Genomic DNA, 21856 nt, shown 5'->3' on the forward strand with positions numbered 1-21856 from the left:
CAGAGCCTGAGAATGGCTTGCTGACATTCAGTAATGTCTGGGTCCCTTGGGGAAAGCAGATCAAGGTACATGGCTGCTGGGTTTTATAAAAAGAAAGGGAGGCCAGAGATATGTGTGGTGGAAATGGGGTATGGTGTGGTGGAAGGGGATGCCTTTGTGGGCCAATGCTGAGGCATCCTTTCCCCTTGAGGGACTAGCCACACGATGGTATAGTATAGAATAGAGTTTATTCAGGGTATGGGGAGGGGAGCTGAGAGGGTAGTAGAGACAGAGAAAGGAAGAGACAGAGAGACCAGAGAGAGAGAAGAAGAAGAGGAGGAGGAAGAAGAAGGAGGAGGAGGAAGAGAAGAAAAAGAAGGAGAAGAGAGAAGAGAGTAGTAGAGGCTAGCCATGAGTACGTGGAGAGAGAGGAATGGATGGGGAGAGAGGTGGGTCAGGAGCAAGAGGAGAGAGCAAGAGCAAGAAATCAAGAGAGGGGGCTAGTGAGATGGCTCAGTGGGTAAGAGCACCCGACTGCTCTTCCGAAGGTCCAGAGTTCAAATCCCAGCAACCACATGGTGGCTCACAACCATCCGTAATGAGATCTGACTCCCTCTTCTGGAGTGTCTGAAGACAGCTACAGTGTACTTACATATAATAAATAAATCTTTAAAAAAAAAAAAAAAGAAATCAAGAGAGAGGAGGGGGCGAGCAGTCCCTTTTTTATAGTGAGTCAGGCACGCCTGACTGTTGCCAGGTAACTGTGGGGCAGAGCCTAGATTAAATGCCAACACCTCTGCAGAACACTGTTCTCTCAGCCTTCCCTGGGAGCCACACTGAGCCTCTGAGGGGTGAAAATTCACACCCTGCCAGGCTCTCAGTGCCAGGTACAGGCCTGCACTCTGAGACCTGTGGAGGGTGTGCTGTGGGAGGGGGGATGTTCATGGGGCTGCAAAGGCGGGGCAGTGGTGCAGCCTGCAGCTGGGCCTGGGATTCCTTCTCTCCTTCCCTCCCTCCACACATTCTTTGAGTTTGAGAAGCTTTGAAGTTGGAAACTGCAGTGGCGGCTTTGAACCCACCACATGGAAGGCACTCTCTATAGAGTTCTGAAGCTAACAGATCCCTGCTGACTTTGAGGTGACTTTGATCTGGTTGTAGCCAGCAGCCTGGGAACAGTTTCTGTTTCTCTTTTTTTGGGGGGTGGGGGTGGGGGGAGTGGTCGTGGTGGTGGTTTTTTGTTTTTTGTTTTGTTTTTTGTTTGTTTTTGTTTTTTGTTGTGTGTTGGTTTTGAGACAGGGTCTCTCTACATAGTCCTGGCTGTCCTGGAACTCACTGTGTAGACCAGGTCTGTCTCAAACTCACAGAGATCCTCCTGTCTCTGCCTCCCAAGTGCTGGAATTAAAGTCTGGCTCCCAGCCCCAAGAGGACATTTTAAAGCACCCAGGTCCAAGCAGCTGGGTGCAGAGCTGCTCGCAGAGGGAACCCGGGGAGATGCAGCCCAGGCTGGCCTGGAGCCCCTGACCCTCTTGCCTCTGCTTGCCTAGGCAACAGAGGGTGACAATCATGGGCCCCTCCACCCAGCTGAGACATCTACAGAGACTGCCTTGATTTCTGTCACAGACTCTGGAGTCTTCTTGGGTGACCGCTGAAGACTTGGCCACTTCAAGCCCTCCTGAGACTTCGCTGGCTTCAGAGGCCTGACCACCACATGACTTCCCCCTCCCATCTGTAACCAAACACCAGTTAAATGCTTCTAAATGCCAGGGTTTCCATGGCAGGTACAGGTTTACACTTGGAGACATGTGGCAATGTACCATAGGAGGTAACCCTGGAGAGTGGGGTTCCCATTCCCCAGGCCACCAAGACAGGGTTCCTGGGGCAATGAGACCTGGAGGGGCACAGGTAGGCTCTGGTGCTCAGTAGAAGGGGGGGTCACAAATAAAAAAATTAGTTCTTGGTGCTGGAGAGATCAGCGGTTAAAAATACTGAGTGTTCTTCCAGAGGTCCTGAGTTCAATTCCCAGCAACCACATGGTAGCTCACAAACATCTGTAATGGGATGCCCTCTTCTGGTGTGTTTGAAAACAGCAACACTGTACTCATATACATTAAATAAATACATACATACTTTTTTTAAAATCCTCATTAAAAAAAAAAAAAACTAATTCTTGGGGCTGGAGAGATGACTCAGCGGTTAAAAGCACTGACTGCTCTTCTGAAGGTCCTGAGTTCAAATCCCATCAACCACATGGTGGCTCACAACCACCCGTAATGAGACCTGATGCCCTCTTCTGGTGTGTCTGAAGACAGCTACAGTGTACTTATGTATAATAATAAATAAATCTTTGGACTGGAGCAAGCAGGGACTGAGTGAGTGAAGTTGACCGAATCAAGCAGAGGTCCTAAAATTCAATTCTTAGCAACCACATGAAGGCTCACAACCATCTGTACAGCTACAGTGTACTCACATACATGAATACTAAATAAATAAATAAATCTTTTAAAAAACCCTAATTCTTAAAGAATGGTAATTTTGTGGGGAACTAAGTCAAAACATTCTCCCCTTCACTGATTTCCCACTGGAGAAACTTAACAAAGCGTGCGTGGGCCTGGTGCACACTGCTGAGTGTCAGAGCTGGCTCAAGGGCCTTACTGTAAGGCACACACAGCGGGTGTCCAGGTGACCACCTGCCTCCTTTGCTGGATCTTCCCGTGGCTTTTCACTCTGCCCTCTGACTATGGAGCTACAGTTCAGACAGCTTCCTGATAGAACTCGGCCACTGTAGATCCTCCAAGAGTGGCAAGAGGGGCCCAGGCTAGAGTGGCCTTCCTAGAGAACAGGGCTGGACAGGGGCTGGAGTGCAGTGGCCAGTCAGGCTCTGTGGAGCATCTACACATGACACAGGCTGTGACCTGGCAGCAGGAGTCCTCTGCTGTGAAGACACTGTCAAAGCAGGCGTCTCCTGTGCAGTCACTGAGCCTGCCCAGAAAGCCACAGGCTAGTCTGCAGGCCTAGACTGGGGGGGGGGGGGTCACCCATGTGGGTGGGTAGCTATGGGTGGCCTCCCATGGGGTAGTATGATCCAGTGCCAGCTTACCTGCTTCTTCGGTTCTCTGCCCCTCGGTCCCTGTGGGTCTGGCCCTGGTGTAGCCTTAGGCTCGGAAAGAACGGCTCTGCTCAGACCACCCCAGTATTGGTCGCATGGTCCACTTCCCTTTGTCCAGGTAAGGCTGGATCTAGGTCCTTAAGGGACAACCTTGCCTTTCTCTGAACTCCTTTAAAGACAAGAGTAAGGCACTGCAATGGCTGAGTGGGAGAGGAGGGACTTTCAGATTCCTGCAGGCAGGTTAGCAGACACAGGTGGAGGGAAAGGGGATTCACCAAGCTTGGGAGGGAGAGAGAGCCACCAGCCATGTGAGATCTTGGGTGGAGTGGCCATTGGCCTCTTCCCTGACTGGGTTTGGGGAAATTAGAAATGTAACTAAACTGAGGGCAGATTTAGGGTGCTGAGCAAGGGGAAGGTAACTGGGCAACTGAGTTGAGGGCAGAATTAGAGGTGTTGATCTGAGTGAAGATAAGGACATGTTAGCCTCAGGAGGCTTAAAAGTATCCAACCATTGAGCTAAAAAGCATATTAAAAATAAACTACTGTGTATCTGTCAAAAAAAAAAAAAGAGTAAGGCACTGGGCTACACACTCTCAGGTGACAGAGTCTCATCCCACCTGAGGTCTAACTTGGAGACAGAATGCACCAGCTATAGCAGAAGGCGGAAGCACCCTGAAAGCCAGAGAGAGAGAGACTGTGGGAGGGTCTGAGCAGAATATCGATAGCTAGACAGGATCTAGCTGGGGACACCTGGGTCACAGCTGCATGCTTGTGGCAAGTGCCTTGGCTAAAAAGACGTTACTGATGGTGAGGACTCGGTGTGAGAGGATCCAGATGGATAACTGTGACCTCCACCCCTACAGGGCAGGGTGGGAGAGGAGGAGTTTGAGATGTGCGAGGAGGAGGGATCCACAGGGAGCAGCTGCATTGTTCACAGGGCCCAGGTCCTCCCAGGGGGCAAAATTCACCTGGTATGTGGTGTTCAGATGGATCTCAATATGATGTGAACCTCCCCTCCCTGCCTCTTAACAGGAATCTACTGATTCTCCAGGTTTCCTGGATAAGGAGAGCCCTTGTGTTAACATTAGCCCCACGCCAGTGCCCCAGGATAATCACACATCCCAAACTCAGTAGACACACGCGCTTATCCCCTCCTCCCCTGCAGGTAACAGGGGGAGAACACAGATATCCCTGGAACCAGCCCTGTAAGGTATTGGGGCCCCTGGAGAGCCACAACCTTCAAGTTATCTCCTAGCTGCAGGCAGCCACCCGAGGAGCATCCAGGGGCCTTGGGGTGGAGAGGCCAGACAGGAAGCTTTGGACAGCCTGAGCCATACACAGCCCCAACCTCACAGACGCATGGCGCTCCTTCAGCTGCTCCTCTTTGCCATGCTGGGTGAGTCTCCTGCAGACATCACGGGAAGGGCCTTGAGAGAGTAGGCTCAGGGAATGGAGTGTGAAGAGAGTCCAAGAGAGAAAGAGACCCAAAGGCGGAAGCACCCTGGAAGCCAGAGAGAGAGAGAGAGAGAGACACGGTGAGAGGGTCTGAGCAGGAGATTGACAGCAGACAGATGTGCTATGCTATGCAGATGTGACCTTGTTTAGGGTATCATCTGTCATTTGGATTCCACTGGTGTATGTAGTATGTGTGGTGTGTATGTGAGTATGGTGTAGTGTGTTCTGTATGTGTATGTATGTGTGTATGGTGTGATGTGTGTGTGGTATAGTGTGTTTGGGAGGGTGCCCATGCGCACGTGTGCATGTCCAGCACTCAGGAAGTAGAGACAGGAAGATCAGGATTCCAAGGTCACCCTCAGGTACGTATTGAGTTCAAAGCCAGCCTGGAGTATAGGGGAGACCCTGTGTTAAGTAAGATAAGATAAAAACTCCAGATCAGAGATGCTAACTGGTCCCAGGGGCCTCACTGTCAGATATCAGCCTGGGCAGGAAGCTGTCTGGACAGTCTCCCTCCTCTGCAGGGCTTCCTCTTACCCCTCCCCTCTCCTCTTTTACAGCTGCCTGTGGCTTCTCAGAGGAGCAGACAGAAGGTGAGTAGCCCCCACACTGGGGGGAGAAGGATCTAGCTGGGGACACCTGGGTCACAGCTGGGTGCTTGTGGCAAGTGCCTTGGCTAAAAAGACTGATGGTGAGGACTTGGTGTGAGAGGATCCAGATGGATAACTGTGACCTCCACCCCACAGGGCAGGGTGGGAGAGGAGGAGTTTGAGGTGTGTAAAGAGGAGGGATCCACAGGGAGCAGCTGCATTGTTCACAGGGCCCAGGTCCTCCCAGGGGGCAAAATTCACCTGTTCCATCAAGTCCCACAGCTCTGCCTAATAGGTGGGATGCAGAGAAGGCTGGGGAACTCTAGTGTGCACTTCTGGGACAGGAGGGGCTTGCTGAGGGAGCTGGAGACCTCAGGGAATCTAGAGATTAAGCCACTTTGCTCTGACAGCAGTTGAGAGTGAGTGTCCTCTGTCTGTCTGTCTGTCTGTCTGTCTGTCTGATCTATTTATCTATCTATACATATATACCTATGTATGTATAACTATATCATGCACACATACACATATATATGCACAGATAAACAGATAGATCCCTCCTGTGTTCCCTCTCTCTTTTCGGCTTCCTGTCCCTCCTTTCTTCTCCTTTCTCCTTCCCTCCCCCTTCCCCTCTCTCTTTTTCTCCCCAGTAGTCCCGGTACAGAGCCAGGAAGGAGAGGTTTCAGGGACAGGTCGCAGCCCTGGACCGCTCCATTCATGCCCTGCTCCATTTTCCTCTTTGCCTCTCACCTCCTTCCCCTAGATGGACCCCTTTCATGGTCCTCGCCACTTCTCCACCTCCTGCACCCTTCAAGGTGGAGGCAGGCGTTTCCTCCCTGTCTCCACCTTGCATCCCTGGGCATCCCCTTCTGTTCTGCTGAAGGGTGGTGTTGACGCAGATCTCACTCGGATGAGGCACAGACCAAACTACCATTTCCTCATTTTCTGTAAAAAAGAAAAAGTTTATTAGTGTCACAGTTAAAAAAAGAGCTGGTGGCTGAGTCTCAGGAAAGTACCCAGGCAGAGGCGGTCCTGCCTTCCTGTCCTCTCAGCCCATGGCTGCAGCTCTGCTAATGTATCCTGTGCCAGATCTCTGAAAAGCTGGCTGATCCCTTGTTCCCTCACAAACCCTGGAGGATGGCGTTTGGCCAAGTTTAGAAAGAAAACCCAAGAGCCAGGCGTGGTGGCGCACGCCTTTAATCCCAGCACTCAGGAGGCAGAAGCAGGCAGATTTCTGAGTTCAGTTGGAGGCCAGCCTGGTCTACAGAGTGAGTTCCAGGACAGCTAGGGATATACAAACAAACCCTGTCCCGAAAAACAAACACAAAAAAAGAGTACCCATGGGTGTGGTGGTTCAAATCTACAGTCTCTGCACTGGGGAGACAGAGACAGGAGGATCTCTGTGAGTTCGAGGTCAGCCTGGTCCACATAGTGTGTTCCAGGACAGCCTGGGCTACACAGAGAAACCCTGTCTCAAAAAACAAAAACCAGGGCTGAAGAGATGGCTCAGCGGTTAAGAACACTGGCTTCTCTTCTAGAGGTCCCGAGTTCAAGTCCCAGCAACTACATGATGGCTCACAACCATCTGTAATGAGATCTGACCCCTCTTCTGGGGTTTCTAAGGAGAAAGACAGTGCACATACATAAAATAAATACATACTTCTTTAAAACAAAACAAACAACAAAAACCTCAGCAGCTCTCCCCACACCAGCTCCGTGAGGAGACGTGAGGAGAGAGCCCGGCCTTGTTCTCCCCTCTGGGAGCAAGCTGTACTTTCTGTTGCTACAGTCAGCACATATGCAAACCAAGCTTCTATTCCCGGCCTCCGACATGGAAACGAGAGGGACTGGGTTTCTTTTCATTTTTACAGTCAACTCAGTGTCTCTCCTGAAAGAAAGAGACAAACAAACAAACAAACAAACAAACAGAACCATAATGGGGAAAACAAACAAACAAACAAACAAACATAACCGAAATTTAGCCTAGAACTCATTTCTTCAGCGAGGCAGAGTTCAGCCCCAAATATTTCGTTTGGACCCCAAAGAGACCTGTTGTCCCTAAAGATTAAGGTGGTAAAAGTCTTGCCAGAAGTCTGCCTGACAGAGTTCAGAAAGGATCTAACTTTAGCATTGGATCCACTAACTCAAATTGGAAATCTATTTTGATTTAAAAAACAAAAACAAACAAACAAACAAAAAAACAAAAAAACCCTCCCAAAGAGGGGTACTTAGCAAAGTTTTCAAAAAGCCCCGGAAGTATGTTCTGTTGGTGTTGGGAACAGGCAGCTGGACACAGGCCAGTCATGTGCTGCTGTGGGGTGTGGAGTGGGTCCCTAGCCTCAGTACTCAGCTGGAGTACCAGCAGACACAGAATTCCCCTGAAACAGTGGTAGGAATTAGGATCTGAGAAAAAGTGTGCATTGTGGTCAGATGGCCTGGGGATTCCCAGGAGATGTCTGTCTGTAAGAGTCTAGCATGCCTTCTCTGGGGGGCGGGGGTCCTTCTAAACAGGGGGTCCAGTAGAGCAAGAGCAATGTATATAGTCTGGGAGGTAGATTACCTCCTCCTCTTCCTCCTCCTCCTCTCCACCCCCCCTTCTTCTTCTTTTTTGGTTTCTCTGTCCTGGAACTCACTCTATAGACCAGGCTGGCCTTGAACTCAGAAATCCGCCTGCCTCTGCCTCCCAAGTGCTGGGATTAAAGGTGTGCGCCACTATGCCTGGCTCCTCTTCTTCTTCTTTGACACAGGGTTTCATTGTGTAGTCTTGGCTGTCCTGGAATATAAGACCAGGTTAGCATTAAACTTATAGAGATCTGCCTGGCTCTGTCTCCCAAAGGCTGAGATTAAAGGTGTGTGTCACATGCTGTGTGTGTGCATGTGTGTGTGTGTGTGTGTGTGTGTGTGTCTGTCTGTCTGTCTGTCTGTCTGTCTGTCTGTGAACCACATGCAGGCGGTACCCACAGAAGCCAGGAGAGAGCTTGGATTCCATAGGCAGCTGTGAGCCACTGTGTGACACCCTCTTAACTGCAGGGCCTTCTTCCCAGCCCTGCCTGCTTCTACTGTGCTTTTAAAGGTTTATTGTTGTTAATTTTACTTATATGTATGTATGTGACATGTATGTACTTTGTGAGTGACTGCCACTTGTACAGGCATGCCTGAGAAGGCCAGAAGAGGAGCCAGATCCCCTGGAATTGGACTTAGAGGCAGTTAGGAACTGCCTGCTGTGGGGCCTGGCAGCCCAACGCTGGTCCTCTGCAAGAGTGGCAAGCGTCCTTAACCACTGAGCCATCTCTCCAGCTCCTCCAAACAAAACAAAACAAAAAGTATACTTATATCCCAGTTTCCCTCGCGTCTCGGCTTCTCAGACCTGGAGTCATGTTACCCTGGTGCTGTGGCAGCTGCTGGGCACATTTCTTTCTTTTGACCTCACTGGAAGTCACAGTCCTTGCACAGATCTTGTTCCAGTGTTAGGTTCTGAAGATGTCTCCACCTCTTGGTAGCCATGCCAGAGTTGCCCTGACAGGCCTGTAAGGATCTGTCTGAGGCTGACTTTGATTCTGTCCGGATGTGTCTAGAACTACAATTGCGAATCTTTTAGGCTAGGGGTAATGGATAATTCTTTTAGCTCCTCCTGCCCCCTTTTATGGTGCTGGGGACAGATCCTAGAGTCTTTGGATTGATAGCCTTATATCCTATCACTGATATACAAACAAACAGAACCATAATAGGGAAAACAAACAAACAAACACAACCGTGATTTAGCCTAGAACTCATTTCTTCAGTGAGGCAGAGTTCAGCCCCAAATATTTCGTTCAGCCCCAAATAGTCCATCCACAACCCTTAAGCTTATTTCTTTCAACAGCTGGTTTGCTTATGTGTATATGTATCTGCATGAGTTTATGTGAACCACCCTGCAGCTGTCCTCAGAGGGCCAGGAGAGCGTGTGGACCCCTGAGACCTGAAGTTAGTTGGTTGTGAGCTGACCTGAGTTGGGAACCAAACCCCAAGTCCCCTGGAAGTGCTCTTGGCCACTGAGCCTTCTATCCAGCTCCGATTATTTAACTCTCTGAAGAATTGTCAACCTGGAGGGTTTTTGTATGTGTGTGTGGGGGGGGGGGGGTTCAAGACAGGGTTTCTCTGTGTAGCCCTGGCTGTCCTGGAATTTACTCTGTAGATCAGGCTGGCCTCAAACTCAGAAATCTGCCTGCCTCTGCTTCCCAAGGGTTGGGATTAAAGGCGTGTGCCACCACTGCCCAGCCTAACCTGGAGTTTCTTTTAGGCGTCTGATTGGCTTGGTTTCTTTCTTTCTCTGACCGGTTCTCCTCACAGGCATCACCATTGCCTACAAAGTACTGGAAGTTTATCCCCAAAGCCGGAGGGTGCTTATAACCTGCGATGCCCCTGAGGCGTCCCAGCCCATCACATACTCTCTCCTGGCTAGCCGAGGTATCCTGGTGGCAAAAAAGGTTGTGCATGACTCCGTGCCGGCCTCCTTCAACATCAATATCACCATCAAGTCCAGCCCAGACCTGCTCACCTACTCCTGCCAGGCAACCTCGAACTCTGGCACCTATGGACCCAGCAGCAGGCTCCAGATGTACCAGGAACTGTGGGCTAGTAAGTACAGAGGGTGTGGGCTGCTGAGGCTGGGGGGATACAGATCAGTGGAGGGCATAGGGAAAGAGGAGATTAGAGGAGACCAAAGAAGAGGCCAGCAGAGTGGACAAGGGCAGACTGTTTGCCTCCAAAGCTATACTCTATCCATGATGACCAAGGACACAGTCTCCAGGCAGGAGCCAGAAGGCACAGTCAGGCCTGCCATGGCTGGCAATCAAGGGACTGTTGTTAGTTACCGCACCCACTCCCACGGGAGACGGTCAGCTTCTCCACAGCCACTGTGCAAACTGAAGTTCTCTGAGGCTGAGGGCCTTGCTTAGACAACCTGCAAGTGGCCACAACTGGTTTCATTCCCAACACTACCCACTCCAGACCTTTCTTTCTTCCCTTTCCAGCACAGAGGCCACTTCCTTGTTAATAGAAACAAGGAAGTATTGTTAGCCTCTATGAGCCCAGCATCCCTAACCCTTAAAAGCACCACAGTGCACAGGGTTGGGCAGCACTTAATCCCAGTGCTTGGGAGGCAGAGGCAGGTGGATTTCTGAGTTTGAGGCCAGCCTGGTCTACAGAGTGGGTACTAGGATAGCCAGGGCTATACAGGGAAACCCTGTCTTGAAAAAAAAAACAAAACTAAAAACAGAGAGAGACAGAGAGCGAAAGAGACAGAGAGAGAGGAGAGAGAGAGAGAGAGAGAGAGAGAGAGAGAGAGAGAGAGAGAGAGAGAGAGAGAGAAGGGTGAGATCTCTTTGTGAGCTGGCTGTGGAGTTATAGACAAGTTTCTCAACATCTGGGCCTCAGTTGTTTTGCCTGTGAAACAAAAAGATAACAGGGCCACCCCAGGGGGCTTAAGGGCTTGATAGAGGTTGTGTTCTAACCTAATGAGGCTGAGACCAGGCATGGAACAGGTAGCCTACTGGTCAGTGGGGATGCTGAGAACATCTGCCTGAGTACCCCAGCTCCTGATTCTTGTCCTGAAGGAGCTTCTTGGATAGAGAGATAACCCTGCCGTCCTGCTCTGTATGTAGCTCACACCTTTAATCCCTGAGCCAGAGGCTGTCAGTCCGGGGCAGCATCCTACCACCGAGCTCCATCCTCAACCTAGCTTAAAGATTTATTTTCCTTTTATGTGCATGAGTGTTTTGCCTGTATGCCAGTGCCACTGAGGCCAGATGATGACCTCAGAGCCCCCAGAAGTAGAGTTACAGGTCACTGTGAGGTGCCATGTGGGTTCTGGGAACCAAATTGGGGTCCTCGGAGAACAAAATGTAGCTTTGTTGTTTTGTTTTGTTTTTGTTAAAAGATCTATCTACCTACCTATCTACCTACCTACCTACCTACCTACCTACCTATCTATCTATCTATCTATCTATCTATCTATCTATCTATCTATCTATCTATCTATCTACCTACCTATCTATCTATTATATGTAAGTACACTGTAGCTGTCGTCAGGCACTCCAGAAGAGTGAGTCAGCTCTCATTACCAATGGTTGTGAGCCACCACGTGGTTGCTGGGATTTGAACTCAGGACCTTCAGAAGAGCAGTCAACGCTCTTAACCGCTGAGCCATCTCACCAGCCCTTGTTTTGTTTTTTGAGGCAGGGTTTCTCTGTATAGCTCTGGTACTCACTATTAGACCAGGCTGGCTTTGAACACAGAAATCTGCCGGCCTCTTCCTCCCAATTAAAAGGATGTGACACCACTGCCCGATCTGTTTATTTATTTAGAATTATGTGGTATGAACAGGTGTCTTTGGAGGCCAGACTCCAAAGATGTCCTAGAGCTGGAGTTAGGTGGTTGTGAGCTACTTAACATGGGTCTTGGGAATCTAAGATGGTCCTCTACAAAAGCAGTAAGCACTTTTTCAGAGGCTGAGCCATCTCTCTAGGCCCCACTCCACCATTTTTCTTGTTTGTTTGTTATTTTTTTGCTCCAGACTCTTGAGAGCTTGGATTTCAGGCATGTGCTGCCATGTCTGGCCAGCACTTGTCCTCTTTAGGAACTTAAATTGAAAGCAGGCGCCTGAGCAACCTGACTGCTCTCTCTATCTTCTCAGATAGACTGCTTGGTGTTAGCTTGGTGATGTGGGACTTAGCTCTTGTGGCTCCATTTTTTATTTTCTAGCATGGCTCCCACAGGATCTTAGTCCAAAACAATTTAAAATAATAACTTAACCACACCAGGTGGTATGGTGGTGGTGCACACCTTTAATCTCAGTGTGTGAAAGGCAGAGGCAGGCAGACCTCTGTGGTCAAGGCCAGTCTGATCTACAGAGTGAATTCCAGGACAGTCAGAGCTATGGAGCGAGATCCTGTTTCAAAAACAACAACAACAACAACAACAACAACAACAATTTCTTTAAAGCACTTTTTTTTCCCCCCTTTGGTTTTGTTTTTGTTTTTTTTGAGACAGGGTTTCTCTGTGTAGCCCTGGCTGTTCTCGAACTCACTCTGTAGACCAGGCTGGCCTCGAACTCAGAAACCCGCCTGCCTCTGCCTCCCAAGTGCTGGGATTAAAGGCGTGCGCCACCACTGCCTGGCTCTAAAGTACATGTTAAAGATAAAATTGTATAGTGTATACTATAAGAAGTCTGGAAGCCTAGACATTCGGTGCAGAGGACACTCTGGCTGGGGAGAAGGTAGCAGTCACACTGAGTCTCTGGGTTCCCTGACGTACCAGGAGGAGAATGTACAGGGGTTATGAAAAGCTTCTCCCCACACCAGTGCTACTCTCTTCCACCCTATCAGAGCCAGTGTCTCAGCTGCAGGCTGACTTCGTCCTACGCCATGGGGACTCGGGCCCCACTGTGGAGCTGTCCTGCCTGGCATCCTCAGGCAGCCCCCCCATCACCTACCGCTTGGTGGGGAATGGTGGGCGTGTTCTTGCACAGCAAAGGCCACTTCATGGAAAACCAGCCAACTTCTCCCTCCCGCTGTCCCAGACCACTGGTTGGTTCCAGTGCGAAGCTGAAAACGATGTCGGTGTGGACAGCAGTGCCCGCATCCCGCTGCCCCGAGGTGAGCTGGTCCTTCCTGGCCTGGAGCAGGGAGTTGTGAGGTGGTTGGGGCTGAATCTGGCCACTGCGCAGGGCAGGGCAGGCCTAGGGGTTGCCGCACGCCTTCTTTGCCCCTTTCATAGCAGAGGCCCGAGCCAAGCTGGTGACCACCCTCGCAGGGGAGCTGCCCCTGACACCCACCTGTATTCTGGCTGGCAGCCTCGTCTCCATAGCCGTTATTGCTTCCAGGATGCTGAGCTCGACCGGGTAAGCCATGGGAGCTTAGTGTGGGCGAGAGGCTGACCATCTCTGTGACCAGCCAGTGTCCTGAGTGGGAACAGCAGGTTAGTCTTGTGAGACTGGGTCTGTATAACAAGGCCCAACCTGAAGCTGCTTATTAAAGCCAAAGGCCTATGGTATCTAGCAAGTTCCTTACACCCTCACTGTGGTTCCCAGCCGACACCTGGTGAGGGATTTCTCTATGGGTCTCATGGGGCCTCTAGAGACCAGAGTGGGCCAGGAGTTCTACTTACCACACAGTCCCACCTGTCAGCCTTTCTGCAGATGTGAGACCTTCCTGGTTCCCCTCTCCCAAGCCTCCACCTCTCACACGTACAGTGGCCAGGGCATTTGTGTGCTTTGGCTCCAAGCACCAGACATCTCCATGCACACCCAGTACCGGCCTTTGGGTTGTGACCACTTCTGTCCTTGAACATCTCAACTTGGTACCTGCTGGACCTTATGGTTCATCCTCCCAAGACCATCTTTTCCAGAAGCCAGACACGTAGGAGAGCATGTCACCTGAGACTCATTGTATTCCTCTGTAAAATGGGTACAGAGGCCTAACTCCTACTGACACATGACCAGGGACCAGGAAGTAGCCTCTTGGTGATTCGGTGCACTTAGTGGGTGCACTTAGTGGGTGCACTTAGTAGGTGCACTTAGTGGGGTGAGTGAGCTCACTGGCGTACCCGGCATCACATGACCGGGTGAACCTGTCTGACCTGGACTAACTCCCTTGTCATCAGGTTGTGACCGGAAGACAGAGCCATGGGCTTGCCTCCCTGCCCTGTACAAGAACCCACCAATGGAGCAAAAGAGAGCCTGAGGTGTGGGGGTAGAAAAGGGGGGTTCAGGGCTGGAGAGATGGCTCAGTTACAGCACTGACTGTTCTTCCAGAGGTCCCGAGTTCAATTCCCATAATGTACTTCTACACATAAAATAAATAATTCTTTTTTTGTTTTGTTTTGTTTTTTTGAGGGGTTTCTCTGTATAGCCCTGGCTGTCCTGGAACTCACTTTGTAGACCAGACTGGCCTCGAACTCAGAAATCTGCCTGCCTCTGCCTCCTGAGTGCTGGGATTAAAGGTGTGCGCCACCATGCCCAGCAAATAATTCTTTAAAAAAAACAAAACAAAAAAAACCTTAAAAAAGAAAGGGGATGCAGCTCAGAGTATCAAAAGTAGTGCACCCCAAAAGGGCCCCAGAAATCTAGAGCATTAGTGTGAACGAGGCCCAAGGGGATAGAACTATCGTGTGTGGGATTCCTATTTCATGACTGGCTGTTAGTGAGCAGCGGTTGCTACAAGAGGGCATCAGAGCGACTGAGGGGGGTGCTCCTGCTCTCTGACGCACTGAAGCCCAGCTTCTTTAGTTTCTGGTCACAACCCCATGTGGGGTTGTGTAACTGAAGAAGGGGGTGCTCATCAACTATTGGGCAACAGTAGAAGGTTTCTGTGTGTGGTGGCTCATCCCTGTGATCCCAGAACTCAGGAGGTGGAGGCAGGAGGATCAGGAGGAGTTCAAGGTCAATCCTGGTCCAGGAGTCTGGTCCCGAAGAATGGGACAATAACAACCAAAAGAGAAATGAAAAACTGAGCTGCTGGCCAGGGATGCTGGCACACACCTCTGGTTCCAGCATGTGGGAGGCAGAAGCGGGAGGATCCCTGTGAGCTAGAGGCTAGCCTGGTCTACAAAATGTGTGCCAGGACAGTCAGGCTGCATAGTGAGACTCTGTCTCAAAATAAAACGAAAATCTGAGAAGGGTCTTGTGAGATGGGTGAAGGTGTTTGCTGCCAAGTCTGGGATCCTGAGTTCAATCCCAGGGACCCACCCTGTGAAGGGAGCAAGCGCTATGTCTTACAAGGTGTCCTTTTTATGACATGTGTCATCTCGTGTGCTCTACCCACCCACCCCAGGCACAAACCAATTACATGTAATGATGTAATGGCAAAAGGTTGGTTTTGGTTTTGGTTTTTTGAGATAGAGTTTCTCTGTGTAGGAAAGAGAGAGAGAGAGAGAGAGAGAGAGAGAGAGAGAGAGAGAGAGAGAGAGAGAGAAAGAGAGAGAGAGAGAGAGAGAGAGAGAAAGGGAGGCTTTGTAGGAAAGTCCTGACAGCCAGTTCTCCTTCATCAAACACTCATGGCGTGTATGAACAGATTTTAGGAGGTAGCCCTGGGCTCACCTACCAGCGGCTTGTCACAGGCTCTGTTAGTGTGGGGAGGGTGCAAATAGACGCAGATAGACTGTTAGAAGGCCCAGTCTCTCTTGTGCCTACTCCTGTCTTCTCCCGAGTGGTGACCCTTCTGGTGGGGCAGGCTTCTGCCTCAGTTTCCTTATTGTCCAGCCCCCCTCATTACTGAGGTGAGTCTGTCTCATTATTCATTATCCATTGAAGTGACTGTGGTAAAGCCATCTTGTCATGACTCCATTCTGTGTCACTTCTCAGCCCTCTACACCCCTCAACAGCCATGGTCTCCTTGGGAACAAATTTGTGTTGTCAACAGAAGGATATCTGGAGGCCTCTTGGCGGCCAAGGTGAAGCCCTGGGTTGACACACGACCCCTTCCGATTAAGCATCAGGTTCCCTTTCTAAATGTTATTGGGGGACAGGGGGAGCTGGAGTCTATGACCTAGTGATCTCATTTGTTTTAATTTTTAAAATTACAATCCTCAGTATGTGTGTACTTGAGACTAGATCTCAGATAGCTCAGGGTTGTCTTGAACTCCTTATTCTCCTGCCCTCTTTCTCTTCCTGAGACAACAGCCACCAGGTACTTTGCAGCATGTGATCACGATGTCTAGAAATCTGCCCTTCAGAGCCCTTTGGCTTTCAGGCTTAGCTCCAGAGCAAAGAGTAGCCAGAACTGTGGGGGCCATAGTTATTAATTACTACAGTAGTCCAGAGGTTGGAACTGGGGGCCTCTGATGTGCTAGGCAAGAGCTTATGCCCCAGTCCTTTGGTCTGGAGCAGAATGGTGAAGTGACATCCAGGTATTTACGAGCCTGGATTCTGGATTGGTGGGATTTGGGTGTCTGGAGGGCTTATGGGAGAGGACCTTCACCAGGGCACTGTGTAAGTAAGAGTAAAGTGGGAGCCGCCTAGGATGTCTCTTCTTGGGGACTCTTTGATCCTTTCTGGATGAACTCAGTAGGACATATTTCCCAGGGGTGAGCTTTTCCTCCCCCTTCCGCACCCTGGCGCCTCCTGCGAGCTCCAAGTTTTGCTGCCAACTTCCACGAGTTTGGAGGGGCTACTTCCCGGCGGTTGGCCCCGCCCTGTCGGCGGCCGGACCCGCCCCCGTGGGCGGGGCGGGGCAATCCGGCTAGTTCCCGGCCATCCGCGGCTCGGTGGCGAAAGCGACATGGAGAGCGGGGCCTATGGCGCGGCCAACGCGGGCGGCTCCTTCGACCTGCGGCGCTTCCTGTCTCAGCCTCAGGTGGTGACGCGCCTCGTGAGCATGGTGAGTCCACCAGCGAGGACCCGGAGCCGGGCGTCCTGGCTACCAGGGCCCGTGGGGCCGCGGGCCGCAGAGCGCGACAGGTGGCGGCGGCTGCGCGTCCTGGGCCTTTCGGAGAGCGCGGGGCCCCGTGCCCCTCCGCGTCTCTGTCCCCTCCAGCCCGTGGGTTTTGTCGCCTGTTCCACTCCGGACCTTGTCTCCCCAACTCCGGGCCGGGCCCCGCCGCACCCTGGACCACTGGTCCAGGCCGCTCTGGTGCGGGACGTCCCCGAAGTTCTCCGGGGAGGCAGGCCTGTCGCCTTGTTGGCATTGGGAGGGACCGGAGAGGGGCACGGCACAGCAGGTGGCCGGCACGCCGCGGCTCCCAGCCTAGGGAATTCACCTGGAAGGGACTTTCTGCAGCCACGTGGGGTGCGAGGAGGGGGATTGGCCTGGCACTCTGAAGGAGAGTTTCCTTCCCTCTCAGAGGCTAGCAACAGGTCTGCTTTCCCACCAAATGCACTCCCTTCCCAGAAGCGGGGCGAGCCCCCTTGTACCAGGCGTGCGGGGGCAGCTTTCCATACCTTGGGATGAAAACACTGAAAACTGAGACTTTAGCTGCCAGATTGAGGGTGGCCCCACTGCGCCCAGGGGGTCTGGGCCTGGAGCCTTGGAGGTGCCCTGGCTCCCCGGAATCTCCCAGCCTAGCGGTGGAATCTAGTGACTCCGTCCTGGGTTGTACCCTGTCAGTCAGGATGGCAGTGCCAGGAGCCCTGACCCATACTCCGCGCCCAGTCCTGGAGTTCCGGCTTCATCCACAGCTGGGGGCGGGGCTTGTGACTGCCAGTTCCACAATCCTATTGAGAGCGTCCCCGCAGGATCGCTCTGGTCCTGCAAGTCTGGAGGCAGCCAGGTGCCCACAGACTCAGTTGCATCTGCCGCCTTGACGTGGGCTTGGCGGTGGCCTTAGGGTGTGGGGAGGAAGCGAAATGACTAGGACGATTCCAAAGGAGCTGCTTTCCAAACTTTGGCCAGTCTCTGCTGGTGACTTTCCCACCTCTGTCCTGGCTCCTGCGGGATCTGAGTCTGGCTGTGGATCTGACCACCCCAAGAACCTTGCTCTGAGGGGAACCGTTGTGGGGGTGGAGACTAGTAGTTCTCTGGAGGGGAGGGGCCGACGTGCCAAAGAAGCCGGAAGTCCTTGTAGGGAGAAGGCTGGCTGACTGGGGAGTCTCTTGCTTTAGGGGGAGTCTTGGAGGGAAATAGGGCAGCTGTTGAAGGGTGTTCTGGAAGATATTGGTTGATGCTGTAGAGTTGACTTGGGGCAGGGTGTTGGGGTGAGGGTTAGATGAAACACTGAGTTTCACCTCCGTGATTTTGTGTCCCATCCTATTTAAAACTCATTCAAATGGGAGGTGGTTATCAGCATTGAGGCAGCTGAGGCAGGATTGTCATGAATTTCAGGCCAGCCTGAACTTGAGTGAGATCCTGTCTTTTTTATTTCTCTTTACTTATTTTTATTTTGTATGTATGTTTGCCTGCATGTATGAAGGTACACCAACCACGTGCATGCCTGGTATTCAGAAGGTGGTTGGTTATCTTGTCCTCTGGAATTGGAGTCACAGGTGGTGATGAGCTAACATGAGGGTCTCCAGGTCCTCTGCAAGAGCAGTCAGTGCTCTTAACTGATGAGCCATCTCTCCAGCCTGAGATTCTATCTTAAAACAGCCAATAAGGACAGGTGTGGTGGTACAGGCCTTGAATCCCAGCATTCTATTCTGGAGGCAGAGGCAGGTTCTCTGAATTCCAGGACAGCTAGCTAATGGCATCCTGTCTCAGAGAAAGAAAGGAAAACCCTGAAACTTACAGATGCACACACGACCTCGCGGGCTGGAGACGTACGTAGGTCAGTGGGGTGAGCTTACCAACAAGTGTGAAGCCCTAGGTTCCAGTTGCCAGCGAGCAGGATGGGGTAGGGTTGGGAGGAGTCCAAGCAGGCATGCCAACACATGATTATCCCAGCATTGGGAGGTGGAGGCAGGAGGCAGGATCATTTTGAATTACAACTAAATGAAACTCCTTCACCCAAAACAAACAGAAAACCAAACCAACACCCCCTCCAAAAGAAACCCAAATCTTATTCAAAATGGAGATGGACGGATTCTTTTTTTAAAGACTTTATGTCTGTGAGTCCACTGTTGCTGTCTTCAGACACCAGAAGAGGGCATCAGATCTCATTACAGATGGTTGTGAGCCACCATGTGGGTGCTGGGAATTGAACTCAGAACCTCAGGAAGAGCAGTCAGTGCTCTTAACCGCTGAGCCATCTCTCCAGCCCAGGTGGATTCTTCTTTGTTCTTAGTCACAACCCTAAGTAAGGTCACTCTGTAGTCAGGCAGCTAGGGGGGTCACCTCGTCTCGTAATAAATAGCCCATTCTGTCCCCAGCCCCTTGTGGTCAGGAACTGCTTTGATGATACCCTGGCCACAGTCTGCCTGTCACCTCAGCCCCACAAAGCCAGAAGGGGTTGAAACAGCAGTCTCAGATGGGGACATCAGCAGAAAGACAAGAGACATCCTGATGTCCTGCTAGGATCCCCCTCTCTAGGCCCTCAGGGGGTCTGTACAGGCAATGGCCAACAGGCGTCTGCCACTGCCCATGGCATCTCCTCTCCCCCAGGTCTTGGCCTTGATCGTGTTCTCCTGCATCTTCGGCGAGGGCTACACCAACATTCACACATCTGATCAACTATACTGTGTGTTCAACCAGAATGAGGATGCCTGCCGCTACGGCAGCGCCATCGGGGTGCTGGCCTTCCTGGCCTCAGCCTTCTTCCTTGTGGTCGATGCCTTCTTCTCCCAGATAAGCAATGCCACTGACCGAAAGTACCTGGTCATTGGCGACCTGCTCTTCTCAGGTATGCCTGTGGCACTGCTATACCAGGGCTTCGGTACTGTTGGGAGGGGGTGCTGACAGCAGCTGAGGGCCATGAAACTCACCTGAGGCTTCTCCTAGGTCCTCCTGTTCCCTGGGATGGCACACAGGCTTTCTGACTTCAGAAATCAGGGGTGTTGGGGCATAAGAAACACAGTATCAGGTTTCCCGACTCATCAACCCCACCAAGTAGCTGACCCCCTTAGCCCTCACATCCCTCTGTGTCTATAGGTTACACAGCCTACGGCCCTGGGGAGAGTCATTCTCTGTCCCTCCTGGACCCTGGGGATCCAGGCTGTCCCTAGGGCCAACTCTCTCCCTTATTTCCCTAGCTCTCTGGACCTTCCTGTGGTTTGTTGGTTTCTGCTTCCTGACCAACCAGTGGGCAGCCACCAAACCTCAAGATGTCCGGGTGGGTGCGGACTCAGCTCGGGCAGCCATCACCTTCAGCTTCTTCTCCATCTTTTCCTGGGTAGGTGGACGGGGAGGGCAGTTTGGAGGTTTGGGTGTGGACTGAGGTCCCCTGCTGTGCCCATACCTTGGGTCTCCTCCACCTGCCCACAGGGTGTGCTGGCTTCCCTGGCCTACCAGCGCTACAAGGCTGGAGTGGATGCCTTCATTCAGAACTACGTGGATCCCACCCCGGATCCCAACACAGCCTATGCCTCCTACCCTAGTGCCTCCGTGGAAAACTACCAGCAGCCGCCCTTCACCCAGAATGTGGAGACTACTGAGGGCTACCAGCCTCCCCCTGTGTACTGAGCAGCCAGGGACAAGAAGGCAGGGAAGGGGTGGTTGGGAGAGGGCCGCCCCTCTACCCTGGACTTCTCTCAAGGGTTGCTACTCACAATGTAGTCCCTTGCCTGTTACAGTTGACAGCCAAAGAGTCCACGCCTTTCTGCCTCCCAGCTGCAGACAGAGCACACCTGAAGTGCCCATGCCCAGCTGGGCTTCGCCGCCGCCCACCCAATCCTCAAGGGCATTTTTGAGATGGTTTTGACTAGATCTTTTTATCCCCCACCATAGTACTGTAGATAGGACCCAGGGCTTGGATTTGCTTAACCAGCGCAGCCATCCAGCTGTGTGCCCAGCTCCTTGTTGCTTTTAGTAACCCCGATCCCCTTCTCAGAGAGCCAGAAGCAGGTGCCTGTTAGTGCTACCATGTTTTTGACCCATGCTAGTTTCTCCACTGGGAGCCCCAACTCTTTCCCCAAAGCCAAGCTTGGGGATCCTCGTGCCTGTCTCCCCACGTCCTCACTCAGGTTCAGGAGCCAGCTCTCTGCTGTGTCTTCTGGGGTCACCACTGTGCCAATTGTCCCCAGGCTGCCTGCCAACCGTGGGACAGGCAGAGGGACAAGATGCCACTTCCTTCTTTCTCCCGCTCCTGGCAGGAGGGACAGGATTTGCCTGGAGATAACACCCAGCTTTATGTAAATACTACCAAGCAGCGGTTAGATACTAGTGGGGAGGGCAGGAACCCCTGCACTGAATGTATTGGAGACTGGTGGGGATGGCCCTGCCCTCAGATTCTATAGACTAGTTTGGAGATGGAATAAACGGTTTTTCTCAGCGTGTTGTGCTGGGTGGCGCCTCAGGCTAGGGGTGGAGATACACTTTGGAAGGTATTGCTTTGAGACAAGGCCTCAAACTTACAGAGCCAAGGATGACCCACCCTCTGACTTCCCCCAAGTGCTTGGTTTCAAACCCTGGACTTCATGCCAGGCAACTAAGTCAGCTTCCAGCCTTTCAAAGGTAACATAACCCAGGCTTCAACTTGAGACAAACCTCCTGCCTCACCCTGGTTCTAGTTCTACACCATGACTCACTTTGTAGACCAGGCTGGCCTCAAACTCAGAAATCCACCTGCCTCTGCCTCCCAAGTGCTGAGATCAAAGGTGTGCACCACCACTGCCCGGCTTACACCATGTTTTTTGTTGTTTTGTTTTAGACAGGGTCTTACTGTGTAGCTCTGGCTGTCCTGGAACTCAGAGACCCACTTGGCTCTGCCCCTTGAGTGCTGGGTAAAGCTTAGACCATCATGCCCAGCTAGATGTTTTTTGAACTTGGGGTGGCAGCTTCCCCAGTGGGGTCTCATTCTTCATGCTGCCTTCCACTGCATCCTAAAATAGCTACCACGTCAGCTTGTAAAATGGATTGTTCTGGATAGCTTGCCAGGGTTCTGCTGCCTGCCAGGGCCCCTGGGTGCTGCCCCTCTGAGGTTGACTCTGGCCCCTCTTGACACCTTCCAGGGACCTGGCAGGCAGTGGACCCATCTCTCAGGAAGCAGCATAACCCTGAGGTAACTCTTGTGCAATGACAAGGCTGTCGATGGTGGCCGGCGGTGTCTTTCAAAATCTGAAGCATAAGCTAACAGCCCGGCTCTGAACTGTGGGCCTCCTCTGCAGAACATGCATTAAGCAGTTAATGAGTTAGATGGCAGGCAAGCTGGGCACAGCACCAGCGGC

General features: G+C 51.8%; 2 protein-coding genes across 6 annotated transcripts; both read left to right on the top strand.

Moving 5' to 3' along the window:
• The first annotated feature begins 4311 nt into the window (after window positions 1-4311).
• Window positions 4312-13986, top strand: 6030468B19Rik (RIKEN cDNA 6030468B19 gene). 4 transcript variants are annotated; one of them, XM_006534499.4, is made up of 6 exons: window positions 4327-4481; window positions 5101-5133; window positions 9457-9744; window positions 12492-12761; window positions 12886-13006; window positions 13768-13983. In XM_006534499.4, exons 1-6 carry the CDS (start codon window positions 4445-4447, stop codon window positions 13772-13774), a joined length of 756 nt encoding a protein of 251 aa, XP_006534562.1. In that variant the 5' UTR covers window positions 4327-4444; the 3' UTR covers window positions 13775-13983. The 4 variants fall into 4 exon arrangements, with proteins under 4 accessions (XP_006534563.1, XP_006534561.1, XP_006534562.1 ...); NM_029964.1 differs by having other exon boundaries at window positions 4338-4481; window positions 12883-13006; window positions 13768-13986; XM_006534498.4 differs by having other exon boundaries at window positions 4323-4481; window positions 12492-13006; window positions 13768-13946.
• Window positions 13987-16323: 2337 nt separating this feature from the next.
• Syngr2 (synaptogyrin 2) lies at window positions 16324-20964 on the top strand. 2 transcript variants are annotated; one of them, NM_009304.2, is made up of 4 exons: window positions 16345-16481; window positions 19137-19374; window positions 19724-19863; window positions 19956-20964. In NM_009304.2, the coding sequence occupies exons 1-4, from the start codon at window positions 16383-16385 to the stop codon at window positions 20151-20153; spliced, it is 675 nt and encodes a 224-aa protein (NP_033330.1). In that variant the 5' UTR covers window positions 16345-16382; the 3' UTR covers window positions 20154-20964. The 2 variants fall into 2 exon arrangements, with proteins under 2 accessions (XP_030101611.1, NP_033330.1); XM_030245751.1 differs by lacking the exon at window positions 19724-19863 and having other exon boundaries at window positions 16324-16481; window positions 19956-20961.
• Window positions 20965-21856: the final 892 nt, after the last annotated feature.

This window comes from Mus musculus, chromosome 11 (genome assembly GCF_000001635.26).
Source record: "Mus musculus strain C57BL/6J chromosome 11, GRCm38.p6 C57BL/6J".
Lineage (NCBI taxonomy): Eukaryota > Metazoa > Chordata > Mammalia > Rodentia > Muridae > Mus > Mus musculus.

Excerpts from the sequence above, each read along its gene's own strand:
- 6030468B19Rik (XM_006534498.4), top strand. The coding sequence starts at position 4,445 with ATGGCGCTCCTTCAGCTGCTCCTCTTTGCCATGCTGG. Across the intron at positions 5,134-9,456 it reads CTCAGAGGAGCAGACAGAAG|GCATCACCATTGCCTACAAA; the intron begins GTGAGTAGCCCC and ends TTCTCCTCACAG. Across the intron at positions 13,007-13,767 it reads AGGATGCTGAGCTCGACCGG|GTTGTGACCGGAAGACAGAG; the intron begins GTAAGCCATGGG and ends CCTTGTCATCAG.
- Syngr2 (NM_009304.2), top strand. The coding sequence starts at position 16,383 with ATGGAGAGCGGGGCCTATGGCGCGGCCAACGCGGGCGGCTCCTTCGAC. Across the intron at positions 16,482-19,136 it reads TGACGCGCCTCGTGAGCATG|GTCTTGGCCTTGATCGTGTT; the intron begins GTGAGTCCACCA and ends CCTCTCCCCCAG. Across the intron at positions 19,375-19,723 it reads TGGCGACCTGCTCTTCTCAG|CTCTCTGGACCTTCCTGTGG; the intron begins GTATGCCTGTGG and ends TTATTTCCCTAG.